The sequence below is a fragment of the Natator depressus genome, chromosome 2 (assembly GCF_965152275.1).
Source record: "Natator depressus isolate rNatDep1 chromosome 2, rNatDep2.hap1, whole genome shotgun sequence".
Taxonomy (NCBI): domain Eukaryota; kingdom Metazoa; phylum Chordata; order Testudines; family Cheloniidae; genus Natator; species Natator depressus.
The window spans coordinates 94,911,190-94,927,411 of NC_134235.1; the positions used below are offsets into that span (position 1 = coordinate 94,911,190).

Consider the following 16,222-nt stretch of genomic DNA (forward strand, 5'->3'; position numbering starts at 1 on the left):
ACTAACTATGGTATTTAGCCTCTGTATCAGATGACTGGCAGATAGCCAACGTGATGCCAATTTATAAAATGGGCTCTAGAGGTGATTCCTGGAAATTACAGGCTGGCAAGCCTAATTGCAGTATCAGGCAAATTGGCTGAAACTATAGTAAAGAACAGAATTATCAGACACACACAGATCAACATATGTTGGTGAAAAGTCAACATGGCTTTGGTAAAGGGAAATCATGCCTCACCAACCTATTAGAATTATTTGAAGGTGTCAGCAAACATGAGGACAAAGGTGATCCAACGTATTTGGACTTTCAGAAAGCCTTGGACAAGGTCCCTCACCAAAGACTCTTAAAGTAAGGAGTCATGGCATAAAAGGGAAGGTCCTCCCGTGGACCAGTAACTGGTTAAAAGACAGGAAACAAAGGACAGGAATAAATGATCAGTTTTCAGAATGGACAGAGGAAAACAAAGTACGTAAATGATCTGGAAAAAAGAAATGAACACTGAAGTCATAGAATCATGGAAGATACCTCAGGAGGTCATCTAGTCCAACCCCCTGCTCAAAGCAGGACCAACCCCAAATAAATCATCCCAGCAAGGACTCTGTCAAACCGGGCCTTAAAAACCACTAAGGATGGAGATTCCTACACCTCCCTAGGTAACCCATTCCAGTGCTTCACCACCCTCCCAGTGAAATAGTTTTTCCTAAGTGGCAAAGTTTGCAGATGATACAAAATTACTCAATATATTAAGTCCAAACTTAACTGCAAAAAGTTATAAAGGGATCTGACAAAACTGGGTGCCTGGCTAATAAAATGGCAGATGAAATTCAAAGTCATGTACACCAGAAAACAATTCCCGCTCTAAATTTAGTTGTTACCATTCAAAAAAACCCACAAAATTAGTTACCATTCAAAAAAGAAATCTTGGAGTCTTTGTGGATAGTTCTCTGAAAACATCTGCTCAATGTATAGCAGCAGTCAAAAAAGTTAACAAAATACTAGGAACCAGTAGGAAAGGGATAAATAAGAAGATAGAAAAAAAATATAATGCTACTATATAAATCCATGGCTCACCAGCACCTTGAATTCTGCAAGTATTTCTGGTCACCCCATCTCAAAAAAAAAAAAATTAGAATTGCAAAAAGTACAGAGAAGGGACAACAAAAATGATTAAGGGTATGAACAAATTCCATATGAGAGATTAAAAAGACAGGGACTTCTCTGAAAAAGAGACTGCTGAGGGAGGATATGATAGAGGTCTATAAAATCATGAATGGTGTAGAGAAGGTTAATAAGGAAGTGTTATTTACTCCTTCACATCACACAAGAACCTGGGGTCACCCAATGAAATTAATAAGCAGCGGGTTTAAAACAAAAACATAAGGAAGTACTTCTCCACAGAATGCAGTCAACTCATTGTCAGGTGATGTAGTGGAGGTCAAAAGTATAACTGGATTTAAAAAATAATTAAGTAAATTCATGGAAAATAGGTCAATCAGTGGCTCTGGGTGTCCCTAAATGAGGTCCCCAATCCATGGTGCGCACCCCCGCAGGGGGCACCAAGGAATGCTGAGGGGGGGGGCACATCTGGGGCTCCGCTCACCTGGACTCCCGGCCCTGCGTCCAGGGCTCCGTGCCCACCCCCAGCTACGGCCCCAGCCTCGGTCCCCTTATCCTTGTATGCATCCCTACCTCACGGAGCCATAGCCCCACTCCCGGCACCAGGAGTTGCAGGGGGGGCGTGAAGTAAAAAGTTTGGGGACCCCTACACTAAACCTTTGACTGTGAGAATTTGGGACCGGATGACAGGGGATGGATGACTTGATAAATTGACCTGTTCTGTTTACTCTGTTTGAAGCATTTTGCACCAACCACTGTTGGAAGACAGGATACTGGTGTGACGCACGCTATATGATTTTATAAAAATATGCTAATGAGTGTGAATATAATGTAACTGGAATATGTTTCATGCAAAAGGTGTCTTGTAAGGTATCATTACAAAGCTTGTAATCTACTGAGTGTGGTCATCCTATTTGTATAAATGTATCACTCTTGTATCTGAAACTAGAAATATAAAATAACTCTGAGGGCCTATTGTAATTATGCAAAGTGTGGGCCATTAATGGTGGTTTGGAATCTTGATGGCTCCCATTAACCAGGACAATTGTCTGCAGATGACTCTGTTTCACTTGTAAGTCTTCCTGTATACATGTGTGCTGGCAAGCGGGTAATAAAGTCTTACAGTGACATGTGATCATGTCACCTGAACTGGAATCAATCTTTAACCTGGTGCTTTTCCATTGAGAAGGTGCGGGTGGGAACCCAGAGAGGGACTTTTGATTCCTGCCTAATGCAAAAGATATATAAGTGGCTGGAACAGAACAAAGTGAGGCAGCCATCATGAGGAATCCCCTATCAATCACCTTAGCTGGAACAAGGGCTGTACCAGGGGAAAGGATTGTGCCCAGACTAGGAAGGTGTCCAGTCTGTGAAAGAAACTTATTGAAACATCTCTAAGGGTGAGATTTTATCTGTATGCAGTTTTACTGCTGTACTAGACTTAGATTTGTGTGTTTTATTTTATTTTGCTTGGTAATTCACTTTGTTCTGTCTGTTACTACTTGGAACCACTTAAATCCTACTTTCTGTATTTAATAAAATCATTTTTTACTTATTAATTAACCCAGAGTATGTATTAATACTGGGGCGGGGGGGGGGGGGACACACGACAAACAGCTGTGCATATTTCTCTGTCAGTGTTATAGAGGGCAAGCAATTTATGAGTTTACCCTGTATAAGCTTTATACAGGGTAAAACGGATTTATTTAGGGTTTGGACCTCATTGAGAGTTGGGCATCTGAGTGTTAAGGACAGCAACACTTCTGTAAGCTACTTTCAGTTAAGCCTACAGCTGTTAGGGGACGTGGTTCAGACCTGGGTCTGGGTTTGCAGCAGGTTAGCGGGTCTGGCTCAAACAGACAGGGTGCTGGAGTCCTAAGTTGGCAGGGAAAGCAGGGGCAGAAGTAGCCTTGGCACATCAGGTGGCAGCTCCCAGGGAATCAATGTGATCCAACCCGTCACAACTGGGCTAGATGGACTTGGTCTGATCCAGTATGGTCATTCGTATATTCCTAAAAAAAATCATGAAGCCTAACTGGAGATACTGTAGGAAACCTAAAACAATTATAACACCCCCTGCCGCCCCCCAAAAAAACAAATGACAGATATCCAACACACACACACACACACACACACACACACACAGAGCTGAACCAATTTCAGCAACTCCACAACCAACAGATTGACCCTTCTGGTACAAACCATGACACCAGGACACATAACACAGACACCAAATGACACCTCAACAACATCAACCGATCAGAACTCCCCCTAACATGAAATGAATTATCTTTACTCTCTAAGGGATTGAACTTCTGCCTCACCACAGAACCTGATACCATATTAACATGTGGAACTAGAAGAATTCTTTCAGCAACTCTGCCTCAGAGAATTCACTCCCAACAACCACGTCCGCTCTCTCAGTTACAAGAAAAAAATATCATGACTGGACACCTCCCCCAGTGGACAAAGCACACACTTGATCATTATTATATTGATTGCTTCAGGAAAAATAATCAGCTGTGAATTCTTTAACAAAAATGACATCCACCACAATCTCTCTACCACCAAGAGGACAGCTGTACAGTCCCTGAAATCCAAACACCAGACAGTGATCAAACCATCAGACAAAGGGTGTGCAGTCGCGATCACTATGTCAAAGAGGCCAACTGACAACTCTGGGACTCACCTATGACAAAGAACTCAAAGAAGATCCCACACCACAGTTCACACAGTAATTTAAGGATATCATGAAATCCTTCCCTAAACAACTTGAAGATAAACTCTGCAACCTCCTCCCCTACAAAAATCACCCCAGGGATCTTCCACATGCTTCTCAAGATACACAAACAAGGGAATCCAGGCAGACCCTTCATATCTTGCCACAGTACTCTTACTGAATGAATAGCAGGAGTCCTAGGAACCACCCTCAAATCACTCATGAACACAAAGGGACAGTTTCCTCCAGGACACATCTGACTTCCTCCAGAAACTTTGCAACATCAACAACCTTCCTCAGAACACCATCCTTGACATAATGGATGTCACCTTCCTATACAATAACATTCCTCATCATAACTCTGCTGTACATTAAAACTCAGGAACTTAACAGAAGCTGGTTTTATGGCTCACCAACTGCAATTTGTACCACACACTGCTGCCTATACACCCTCCTTTGTCTTCGGACTGCAGAGGTGTTAAGTGCCCACTTCATTTTTAAGTGGTCTCCTGCAACATGTGTGAACCGCTTATGCTTAACAATCTGTCCCACCTTGTATTTAGCTGTGACACTCTAGTTACAGTCTTCAGACCTGAGGAAGAGTTCTGTGATGCTACAAAGCTTGTCCCCTTCACCAACGGAAGTTGGTCCAATAAAAGATATTACCTCACCCACTTTGTGTCTCTCATAAAATCTTTTACACATCTCCCATTTCCTTTTCAAAAATGAATTTAAATTTTAGTGCACTGAAAACTTCTTAAAAGTCTTAAAATTTTTCTAGTAAGTGTGTTAAAACACATGCCAAATTACTACTACTATGATTAATACGTATGACGCTATTGTATGACTAGTAACATGATTTGTGTAGAATAATGCAACTGTAGAGGAACAACAGCTGAGCTTCCAACCCCTCCCATTTCCAGCAATAGAAGGCAACTCCCTGTTGGGATTTGAATAGTTAAACTCTGAGGTTCCCCCATCTCCACAATAATCCTTAATGGAACTTTGCTCAATGCAAAGAGTAGCACTGATGCTCTTTCGAAAGAGCCTGTCCAACTGTATGGACTAGTAGTATGTCACTCATATCTATTACTCTATTTATAGTAAGATTCCCATCAGATACAAAGCAGATCCTAAACTGTGCTCCAGGGACTGAGCACTAGATGGGCATGTGGTGGTCTTCCTTATTTCCAGCTGCTTTTACAACACCCCAGACTCTTCACTGAAGAGCAGCGCAAAGCAAAGCAAAAGAAACTGGAAACAGGGAAGAAGTAGCTGCCTCTACTTAGAGGCTACTGCTATATAAGAGGGAGAAAGGAAACAGGTGCTACCAGCCACAAACAGGAGAAAACAGAGTACAGATGAGAGGGACACGTGCATAGGAAGAGAAGGGGACTAAGTGGAGATGAATGTGCAAGTGAGTGGGAGGGAAAGAAAAACTGAACAGAAAGGAAAGAAAAAAAGTATATTGTGCGATTAACAGTTTTCAAATAGTACAAAACACAATGCATTAAGGAGACATAAAACTACATAAATGTGTTTCTATTATAACTCTTCCTGCAATTGCCTCTGGGATATTATGCAGCTGTGAATGATGGGAATATGGTCTGGGGAAAGGCACAGGAAGTAGTCCATGAAACATAGTAAGATGCATCCCTATTTTGGAAAAGTTCGTGAACTCCTGAATTACACTGCTTATGAGAATAACTAAGTGTATATGCATGTCATGATCTTCAGATAGCCATCTTTTATCATTTCCTTCCCCTACCCTCTTAATTAGGTCATGTTGAGTGTAGGGCCTGATTCTGTAAATATTTAAACATGCCCCATTCACATCTTTGGGACTCCGCACATACACAAAGTAACTCATATCTGCAAGTGTTTCCTGGATTGGGCCTTAGATTGTTTGCCTTCAAGAGCCAGGAACATGTCTTGTCTTAGTTGTGTGATGCACCTTGCAGCTCCTGAAGTGCTCAAAAAATAAAGAAATAAATAATGTTGCCTCCTTACCTTTTGAATAACACCCTTGCAGTCATGAGAAATAGCAAGGTTGGAAAGAAGAGTAAAGACCATACGCTGAATTGCGCTGTTCTCAGTTAGTGTTTGGGAAGCTAACTTGATAATGCTGAGCATCAGTGAGTTGCTGGTTGCGCTTCTCTGTGCAGTCTGAAATGGAGACAGTCCACTGCTTGCCCAGCAAAGAGAACCACAGCCTTAAAGAATGAAACATTGTTATCATTAACAATTAAATGAGATTGCCTCACTATTACAAAATTAAGAAGTGACCAGGCTGGATGGGGGAAATCTATATAATCAGTATATACCATATCTATAGAAAAACAGCATCATCTAGACTATAGAGCAAGTGGCTGGGAGTCAGGAGACCTGGGTTTTAATCCCAAGTTCTGCTGCTAACCTGCTATGTGACTTTGGGCAAGACATTTCACCTCTTCCCCTCTGTCTGTCTTATCTATTTAGTTAGCAAGTTTTTCCAGGCAGAGCCTTGTCTTTCACTATGTGTTTATAAAGCTTCCAGCAAAAAGGAAATCTGATATTACTTGGGACTTCTAGATGTAATGGGGAAAAAGTCTTTTTTCCACTTTATATTAAACACCTAAAATATGAGATTCCATGTCAAAGAAATTAAATCTGCCTCAATCGCCTCTTCAGACAATATATGAAAATAAGGATTTTGATCCTAGTTTAGCAAAGGTGGACTTTATCAAATATTGAGGGAAAGCAGGGGTTCATCCATCAGTGATATTATTAACAGATAAAGGAAAATACAATTCCTAAAATTTGCTATATTCACAAAATCGAAGAAAAACGGTTTACTATAGATAGGATTATAAAAAGGAATAGGTGAATGATAACTATCCCAAGTTTTAGAATGAAGAACTTCTGCCTTTACTGAAGAAATGAAAAAGTGTCATAGGGGAAAAAATGATCAGTATCTTGTGATACAAAGGAAAATTATTACATGTTACTTATCAGTGCTACTTTACATCAGTAAGGCTAAAAGACGAAGGACAAGAGAAAAGATGGCTGTGTGATACAAAGGAATTTCATGTACAATTTGGAGGTATCACCCTAAAAAATAATTGGAAGCAAATGTGTGAACAAATTAAATACATTATACTGATTGTATTTACCAGACCACTGGTACAACTGCTGCTAATTCTGCTGGAAAAACAATATTTTAATTAAAGAATATTCTGATGAGCTGCATTTAGTAGTTCTATTGCAAATCACTGGAAGACACATTATCCTCCAGAAACATCTTGTTTTATAAAACTTGGTAAACAGCAGCAACAGGAAGCCTCATCTAAAAAAAAATTACTCAACATTTGGAAAAAAATGTTTTAAAATATATGGTTACCTTTGGTTGAATTTGTGCGGAAAAGTAATTCTCCAGCAATCAAGTCAACAATTACATTTATGTTTATTCAATGACAAATAGCAACATTGGTCCTATTTAGTGAATTTCTTTTTTATTTTTAGTTATTTATATTAAACCTTAATAGAATGGCTGTTATTATATAATTATCATATACTCAGTCAGAACTCAATGTCATTATTACACTTCCAACAGTGGTGTGAGGAAAACTCTTATAACCTCAAAAAAGAAAAGCAAGGTATAAATTTAACCTCAAAGTTAGCAATTTCTGGATTATAAAATATAAATGCAATGTGTGAAATACAAGGTATTTTTTTGTATTAAACTGGCCTCTTTCTGCCACATAAGTAACCATTTTATTTTTCTGGAATACACGGATTGACTCCAATCCTGAAAGCTATTCTACGTGAAGTTCCAACAAAGTCCACATACCCACCTGCATGGAACAATTTGCAGAAATAAGGCCTTCGTGCTGCAACTGTTAAACTAATCTCATGCTATAGCTGAGAGGAAAAATCAGGGATTTTTTCAGTTTCTACATGTAAGGTAACGTGCACAGTTACTGCTCACAGGAAAAATTAGTAGAACTGCCTTGAATGTTTAAAGTTATTCATGAAGTACTATTCTTTAGAAATAAAAACCTAATGTTCTGAAAGCCTTCATTTCATGCAAGCTGGACTGTGTGAGCCAGCATTACTCTATGCAGCTAAACATCAAGGTCAGATTCAATTTTCCTCCACACACCCCTCCCTCAAAATATTTTTTGCATTACAAATACACCCACTCCCCCCTACCTTAAATGTATTTAACTTTCATATTGCAGTAGCAGCCAGCACACACATACACAACCAAGTTGGACCCCCACAATACAAAAAGGGGGTAGTTCATCTCTAGCTGTTGTGTATAGATGAGCATCACCAAACATTGCTTTACTCCTAGGACGCTAACGGAAGTGGTTTAATGAACTGATAAGGTGAGTGGGTTGGCTCAGCTTGCAGCTAGCCTGAATAGTAAGAAAACATGATTAAACTGAAACCACATCCCCTTATAGGCAAAGTAAAACAAAATAAAAAAATGGAAACTTCCTTCTAACCTAGATTCAAACAGTTTAAGGCCAGAAGGGACCATTAAATCATCTAGTCTGGCCTCCTACATATCACAGACCAGTAAATTTCACCCCGTTGTCTCTGCACTGACACCAATAATGTGTTTGGTTAACACACAAACTTCCAGAAAGCATCCAGTCTTGATTTGAAGGTGTCAGGACCACTTCTTTTGATAGTTTGTTCTGTTAGTCACCATTCCTGTTAAAAATGTATGCCTTATTTTTAAGAATTCTAGGAATTTGTCCTGCTTCAGCTTCCACCATGGTTCTTGTTATGACCTTCTCTGCTAGGTTCTACACTATGATCAAGTCACCTCTGTCTTCTTTTTGATAAATTAAAACAGATTAAGCTCTTTAAGTCTCTTACAGTAAGGCATTTTCTCCAGCCCTCAAATAATTGTTGTGACTTTTTCAGCCTCAAGTGTTTCAACATCCTTTTAAAATGTGGATAATAAAAACACACACAGTATTGCAGTAGTTTCACCAATATAGGTAACTCCCGAAAGTTCACTGAAGTTTGTTAATAACTGCCTGTGTTTTTGGCTGATATAGGTCTTATGGTGCAAGTTGTAATGTATGGGCAGATCGATACTGAAATCAATGGAACTCCATGGAAATACAGCAGTCTGTCCACATGGTACAGGATCAGGGCCACATCATGGAGCTGTTCCAATATAAGTAAATATATTAAGTCCTTCACTACTACTAAAAAAAAAAGACCCTTCAGATAATTCATGCATGTATATGCTAAGTTAAATTCTAAAATAAAAATAAAAACAAGTAATCCATAATTTTTTTTACTATATAAACGTTCATTTTAACAAATGTTTTTCATAATTAGAAGTTCCTAAACTTGGTATGTCTTCTGTTTCTGACCACTCCCCTCCTCTGTAGGCTGAACACAACAGATAATTCAGTTGAACAGGTTTATTACTGGAAATACATTAAAGCATGGTCCACATGTTAATTTGCACCATTAAATTAAGGTGTATTTTTATATGGGTTTAAACAGGTGCACTGTTGTGTGTGGTGACACTCTAAACCTGGCTTACTTTGATTCAGTCTGCATTGATAAATTAGGCACAAGCTAATCTTATATAACCAACTTTAAACTGATATAAGAATGTCCACATGGGTGTTTGTACTGGCTTGAACCAATTTAAATTACACAGGTGCAACTCCTTTGTATAGACAACCCCAAGAGAAATTTCAGAAAATTTGTGATGGGGTATACAAATTGCATACTAGCTCATTAACCCTGTGTTGCCCAATGTGGACTCAGGTTGCCCCACCCCATCATACTTGTGAGAGAGGTCAAAAATGGATGGAAGAGCTTAAAAGGGAGAAACCAAGCTCAGTTGAGGGCAGTGCAAAGAGGACAGCAGACTTTCACTCCTTAACTACGGATAGAGGGCTGATGGAATGCAGAAGCTCCTTGGATGACCTCTGCCAAATGGCTCCTCCCTGAAAGAAGGGCAGGCTTGAAGCTGACTCACTTTTGAGAGGGTTTTATTACTCTCTATTTACTTGGGAACCTGGTAACAGTACTGCACAGTGAGTTAATATGGAGAAGACAAAAAATCTTACTGGAACAGAAATTTGGTTGGCTGATAGCAGATCACAATTAACAGGTAGTCACAAGTGTGTTTCATTGTATTTACCCTTGATGCTCAGAATGCTGAGGTACACTTATTATAGAAAGAGAATAATGAGAGAGGTTGTTGGAAGCATAATAAAAACACAGATGCCTCTAAAACAGTGTTTATCAAGTGTTTAGAAAGGTATTTGCTATTGCTATCACAACATATCACAAGATTGAGAGGTGACTTGATCACAATGTGTAAGTACCTTCATCAGGAGAAAACACTGGGCACTGAAGGGATCTTTAATCTAGCAAAGAAAGGCATAACAAGAACCAATAGCTGGAAGCTAGTTAAGAACTTATTTCTAATTTAAATTTAATAGTTGGGGTGATTAGCCACTGAAACACACTACCAAGGGAAGTGATGGATTCTCCATCTCTTGATGCCTTCAGATCAATACTGGATGCCTTTTTGAAAAATATGATATAGTCAAACACAAGTTATGCTTCAGTCAAACACAAGTTAGTGGGCTCCATACAGGGATAAATGGGTGAAATTTAATAGCCTGAAATATACAAGTCAGACTAGATGATCTAATACTCCCTTTTGGTCTTAAATTCTAGGAAACCATTAATTTATAATGCCACATTACCACTTTCTTGCAGGAATACAACTTTCTTAATAATGGCTCATCCATGAGTGTTCTTAATAAAGAAAGTATTGTTTTGCTATTCTCTGCCACGAAATTCCTGAAGGTGGTATTTCCACAGAATATATTACAATGTGGTGGGTCTACGGGGATTTCAGTAGCATTGAGGCTCACCTGGAATTTAATACCTATTTAATATAGGATCTTTTAAAACCCAATCTTTTTTTCCCCCCAAAGACAAGAAGAGACTTTCAGATTTAAAGAATATGTTCCTCGGAACAGGGACCTAAGGCACAATCCTGACTCTTACTGAGGCAATGACAAAATTCCCATCCACTTTGATGAGGCCAGGTTTCATTCTTTTTCTTTATACTTGTTTGTAAAGAGCACAGAACCTTTTTTCGCACTAGAAGCACTCATTCTTTTGCCTCTTTTTTTCCATTTACATAGACATTACTCTGGATAAAATGTTTTGACATATTATACCAAAACTTGAGTCTCTTACCTGTGGGATAATTTGCAGTGTAGACACAAAGCAAATGAAGAGCTATTTGCATTAAGGAGTCATCCATTACAAACCATGGCCATAGAGAGTGGAGGACAGGGACAAGATGAGCCTCGAGTGCTGCCACCTAACAGCAAGAGATAAGGAGGAATATACAGTACAATAATGAATATTGGTTTGAAGTATTTTGTGCAATATTGAAAGCAAACAAAGGAAATTAAAGAATTTTAACATACTATGGAGTTCTTTTAAAAATTCTTTTTTCCTTGAAGGGTCCCTTTAATGTACTTTAGATTACAGAGTTAAAATTTGGTTGCTTTAAATGGTACTAGAGGCAGAGGACAGTCTTGTTTCAATACTGGACTGTTGTCTCCACAAGCTGCCTCAATCACATTTTAATTCAAGTCAACACTGAGACTTGATTGAACTGGTTCCATCCGGACTCCATAAGATTGTCTTTACTTACATGCACTGATATTTTTTGCTATTTTCTTGATAGTCTCCATTGACTTGTTAGTAAATTCTCATAGATGTGCATTGACATTTTTTTTGTTTCATCCTCATACTGTATAAACTGAAGGATATTTACCAGCTACTAAATACAGTAAAAGCTTGTTTACCCAGCATGCTGGGGAAATGCGCGGTGCCAGTAAGTGAAAATTTCTGGTTAACTAAGAGGGAGGCAGTTTGGGTGTGGCAGAGGATGTGGGGCTGGGGCACAGGAGGGGGTGTGGAGCGCAGGCTCTGGGAGGGAGTTTGGGTGCAGAAAGGGGCGTGGGGTGCTGGAGGGGGCTCCGGGTGCCTGATCTGGGAGGCACTCACCTCGGGCAGCTCCCCACAAGCAGCAACCTGTCCCTGCTGTTCCGAGGTGGAGGCTCGGCAAGGCGGCTCTGCGTGCTGCTCCCGCCCTTGCTCTGCAGCTCCCATTGGATGGGGACTGCAGCCAATGGGAGCTGCGGAGGTGATGCCTGCGGGTGGAGGCAGTGTGCAGAGCTGCCTAACCGCACCTTTGCTTCGGAACAGCAGGGACAAATCGCTGCTTGCGGGGAGCTGCGTGGAGCCAGGTAGGGAGCCTGCCGGCCCCGGGCCAACCAGACTTTCTATGAAGATTAGAAATGCCGTTTATAGAGCTTTCCGGTTGGTAGAGGGCCGGATAACAGAACTTTTATTGTATATTGTTTCTGCAGATCTATACTAACAAGTCAATGTTGTCATCCTGGAACATTTTAATTACTGGTGAGCATACACATGAAACTGAAGATGTTCTAACGTTCCAACTGCGATTTTACAAGGCCTCACCCTCCTACACATACTGTTTCCCTCTACCTCAACTAAATTTGTTATTAAAACTCTGGAAAAAGCAGCAAAGGAGGGAGGATCAGTGTAGTTCTGCAGAGAATACATTCAGAGAACTTCAGTCATAAGCAGTAAGAGAAGGTCACCTGTGCAATAACCGAGGTTCCTCGAGATGTGTGTCCCTATGGATGCTCCACTGTAGGTGCAGCAGCACCCCGTCCCTGGGATTGGAGATCATTGGTAGCAGTGCCCATTGGATCATGCACACCTCCCTGTCTTGCGCTGTGAGCGGCAGCTATATATAGCACTGTATGGTCCAACTTCCCTCCAGTGCCTTCTGTCCAAAGCAGAGGGAAGGAGGGTGGGTAGTGGAGCACCAACAGGGACACACATCTTGTAGAACTCTTCCCCATGTTTTTCCTCACCCCCATCCTTCCAATAAGTATTCCATTTTTCCCTTTGGAAATTTTGTCTTCTAGCAGGGGGAGGTAAGAAATGGGTAGGAAACAGTCCCCTACCAAATATTTTGGCCACTACCTATACATTTTTAGCTTGACATCCCATACCACCTCTGCTGGCAGAAGTTTGTATTCAGTGGCTGGGAGCTGAAGTTTCAGTGTCAGAGTTAAAAGGTTTGATGTATGCATGTAATGTTCTCTGCTGCAGGAAACAAATGAGCCATTCCGGTCATTGGTATTAAGATGAGGTCCAATCAACCTGAACAATATTTAAAATTGAACATATCTGTAATCTTTATTCTTAGACCCCAAACTAGCTGTATGTGGTAATATTATAATACAAATAGTATGACTACTTACTTTGCACTCTTCATTTCGAAAGAGGCAGTTTCTTAGGAGCTGCAGAACAATCCTTAGTTCCCTGATAAGATTATCCTCCTGTTTCGACAAAAATGGTTCAAGAGTGTCAGCTTGAAAACAGAATCCATTTTATATAAGCAGCATGTTTGTCTTAATGGCTATATTGTAACACACAAGCTCTCACTTATGCCACAGAACCTTTACTTGTAGGACGCTAACCATCTCTGAAAAGTGATATTTCAGTAAGCTCATCCACCACAGAAATCTATTTCTGGTCTATCAAGCATAAAGGAACAGAGATATAAAATAGGGTCCATGCTTCATCTCTATAAGGTGATACATGTAACACTTGTTTTTAAACCCCTGTATGTATGCTGGCTAGGACTCTGAGTGATGAAGTAAAAGGCCTCTCAAAGAGGCAATGTGAGAGAGCGAGAGGAGGGGAGAATGAAATAAAAGGAAATATGAAAGTTATCTTTACAAGTGACATTTGTAACAAGTTTTTTCCCATTTTAACTAAACAAAATACAGATAACATGCAATCAAAAATTACTGTGGGAGCTTCTATATACACTACTAGCTATTTTTGTATTTAAATAATAAAACCTAACTGCAATCCTCTTTCCAGAAAAACAATACCCTATAATTAAAAACTAACCGTATGGAAATCATTGGGATGTCAGAAAGTTGCAAATATACAAATAGGATACTCATCCATAGTATTTACAATATTGTGCCTCCATATATTCCTAGAATCATGTTCAACCCTCCCCTTCATAATTCCCTTCCAAAAGGGTGAAGAGTCCAAGCAGATAAAATTAGCCGGACTGATAATTAGCGGAAGAGAGACCCTGTCTGAATCGTTTCTCTCAAGGGAAAGATTTAATTATTCAATTAACACACAATAACTGGGCAATACTCTAAGCAAATGCACTGTCATTGTCAAGAAAGAATATCAAATATCAGAAAAAAAAAATCTTCTGCTGCAGATAAAATGTTTTGTGTCCGCGTTGTAGATTTTACAGTTACCTTTTTTTTCTGTGCTGTTTTTCCAGGCCTCAGGGATTCTAAGTTCAGCTGTGCATGAATGTGCTTCATCTGTTCCATGCAGCTGTCTATAAGGTCAGCTGAAAGACAAAATCCATACAATTCAGAAGCCTATTCACATTCAAAAATACCAAAAACCCCTCACTTGTAAATTAAAGTATAAGGAATTTTGTTTCCTAACCAACTCTTCAACTGTGTGCTTTCCACATAATTAAGGCTCTCTATATGATAGAAATGAGGTAAGAGTAAAAACAAGTAACCCAACCTTTTTACCCAACATACTCAGGTGGGTAGGGTATTTCAGCTGGTACCCAAGAACATGAATTTGTGTTCAATACCTAAACCCAGTTCACATTACGAAGTTATGAACAAGAGGGTCAGAAATCCATCAACCAAGTTGAAAAAAAGCCAGGAACTGATGGAGTTAGGGTTGTACACCTTTAAAACTCTCTTTGCTTCCGTGTGCATGCATCATGGCATAGTGTCCCCTTCTAGGCTAATTGTTTTTAACAGTTCTGGGATTTGTCAGGCAAGTGGGGATCTATGAGGCAATTTCACATAGTGGAAGTTGACTACTGTACATGACCTAACAGCAACGGGTGGGGAATGTAATGTCTTATATATACACACTATACATAGTGTTCTTCATCCCAGAAGACCTTCACAAGTTTAGAATAATAAGCAGACTATACAAAGGAATACACCTACAAAATACAGTCCTTCTGAGATGAAAAAAAAGAGAACAGTTTAACTAGTTTAGGACAGCACATTATTATTATTAATTATTATTATTATTTGTATGCTCGGAGTGCTCAATGTGCTACAACTGTCCATATGCACAAAGTCACAGCGTCTTCACAGAGAACATCACAAAAGCTCTGAGACACTGGTAAAAGAAAAAAAAAACAACAGGTGTTAGACACCAGCAGTGTTTGAATGTTTTTAGTACTCTAAATGCTGAGGAAAATAGGTGTCAAAGCACTGAGAAAGACAGGTGTTGGAACGCCACAGAAGTACACTTATGTGCCCAAGTCTCAGAAATGTATGGTGTACTGGACCTGGCCAGCAGGTAGAGCTGGGATGAAGAAAGTATACTTAATGGACGTCAAGTCACTGTGATCTGGAACAGTAGCTTGTAGGGAGTTCTTTTGCTACCTACAGTCAAGAATGAACATTCAGAAGGCAATACTTATAGCTGGCAAGAGTTGTGGATTATTTCTAGCAAGGATCATGCTCTATCCGGTTCACGGTCTTCATGCATCTACCAATCTCATGCTAAGAAACCAAAAACCAGGAATGAGACTCTTATACAGATGATATCTTTAGACTGAGAAACAGAGCCTTTGTGTTTTCTAAACTTTAAGTTAAATGCTCAGTGACATATATAGTTACAAAGAAACAAGATAAAAACAGATTTTAAAATATTCTTATTTGAAATTTAGGGCAAGAGAAATATTTGTGTCTCTCTATGTATCAGGTGTAGTAATTCAAACTGTATTCTAAAATTCACTAGGGCAGTAGATCCTGTAATTACCTCACACACAGAATAGCTGTAAAGATTAAAAATAAATATAAAATGTATAATATTCTACTAGTAAATCACATTATTGAAAAACTACACACAAGCCTCCATTCTCTGATTAAAAGGTTACTTACCATGGACAGTAACTGTGGTTCTTTGAGATGTATCCCCCTATGGGTACTCCACTTCAGAAGCACAGATGCCCCATATGCCTTCAGAGATTTTCATTAGTGGTCTGTCTAGCCTAGAGGTGCACACTGCACAGCCTCATGTCCTGCTCAGAGGCTGAATAGGGCTGCATGGATGAACCACCCTCTGTACCTTCTCTACTGCAAAGCCCCACAAAGGAAACTCTGAAGCAGAGCAGGTAATGGAGCACCTATAAGGACACACATCTCAGAGAACCATAGTTACAGCAGGGGGTGAGTAATCTTTTCTTCTTCTTCGAGTAGTGTCCCCATGAGTGC

General features: G+C 39.7%; 1 protein-coding gene across 1 annotated transcript in view; it reads right to left on the reverse strand.

Moving 5' to 3' along the window:
- Nucleotides 1–16,222, reverse strand: part of RTTN (rotatin) — a 151,885-nt gene that overhangs the window by 11,523 nt on the left and 124,140 nt on the right. The window contains exons 42-45 of the mRNA XM_074944710.1: nt 14,216–14,313; nt 13,187–13,264; nt 11,073–11,199; nt 5,844–6,046 (exon numbers count right to left, since the gene is read on the reverse strand). Of these exons, the coding sequence (XP_074800811.1) occupies nt 5,844–6,046; nt 11,073–11,199; nt 13,187–13,264; nt 14,216–14,313 (506 nt within the window). The remainder of the gene's footprint in view (nt 1–5,843; nt 6,047–11,072; nt 11,200–13,186; nt 13,265–14,215; nt 14,314–16,222) is intronic.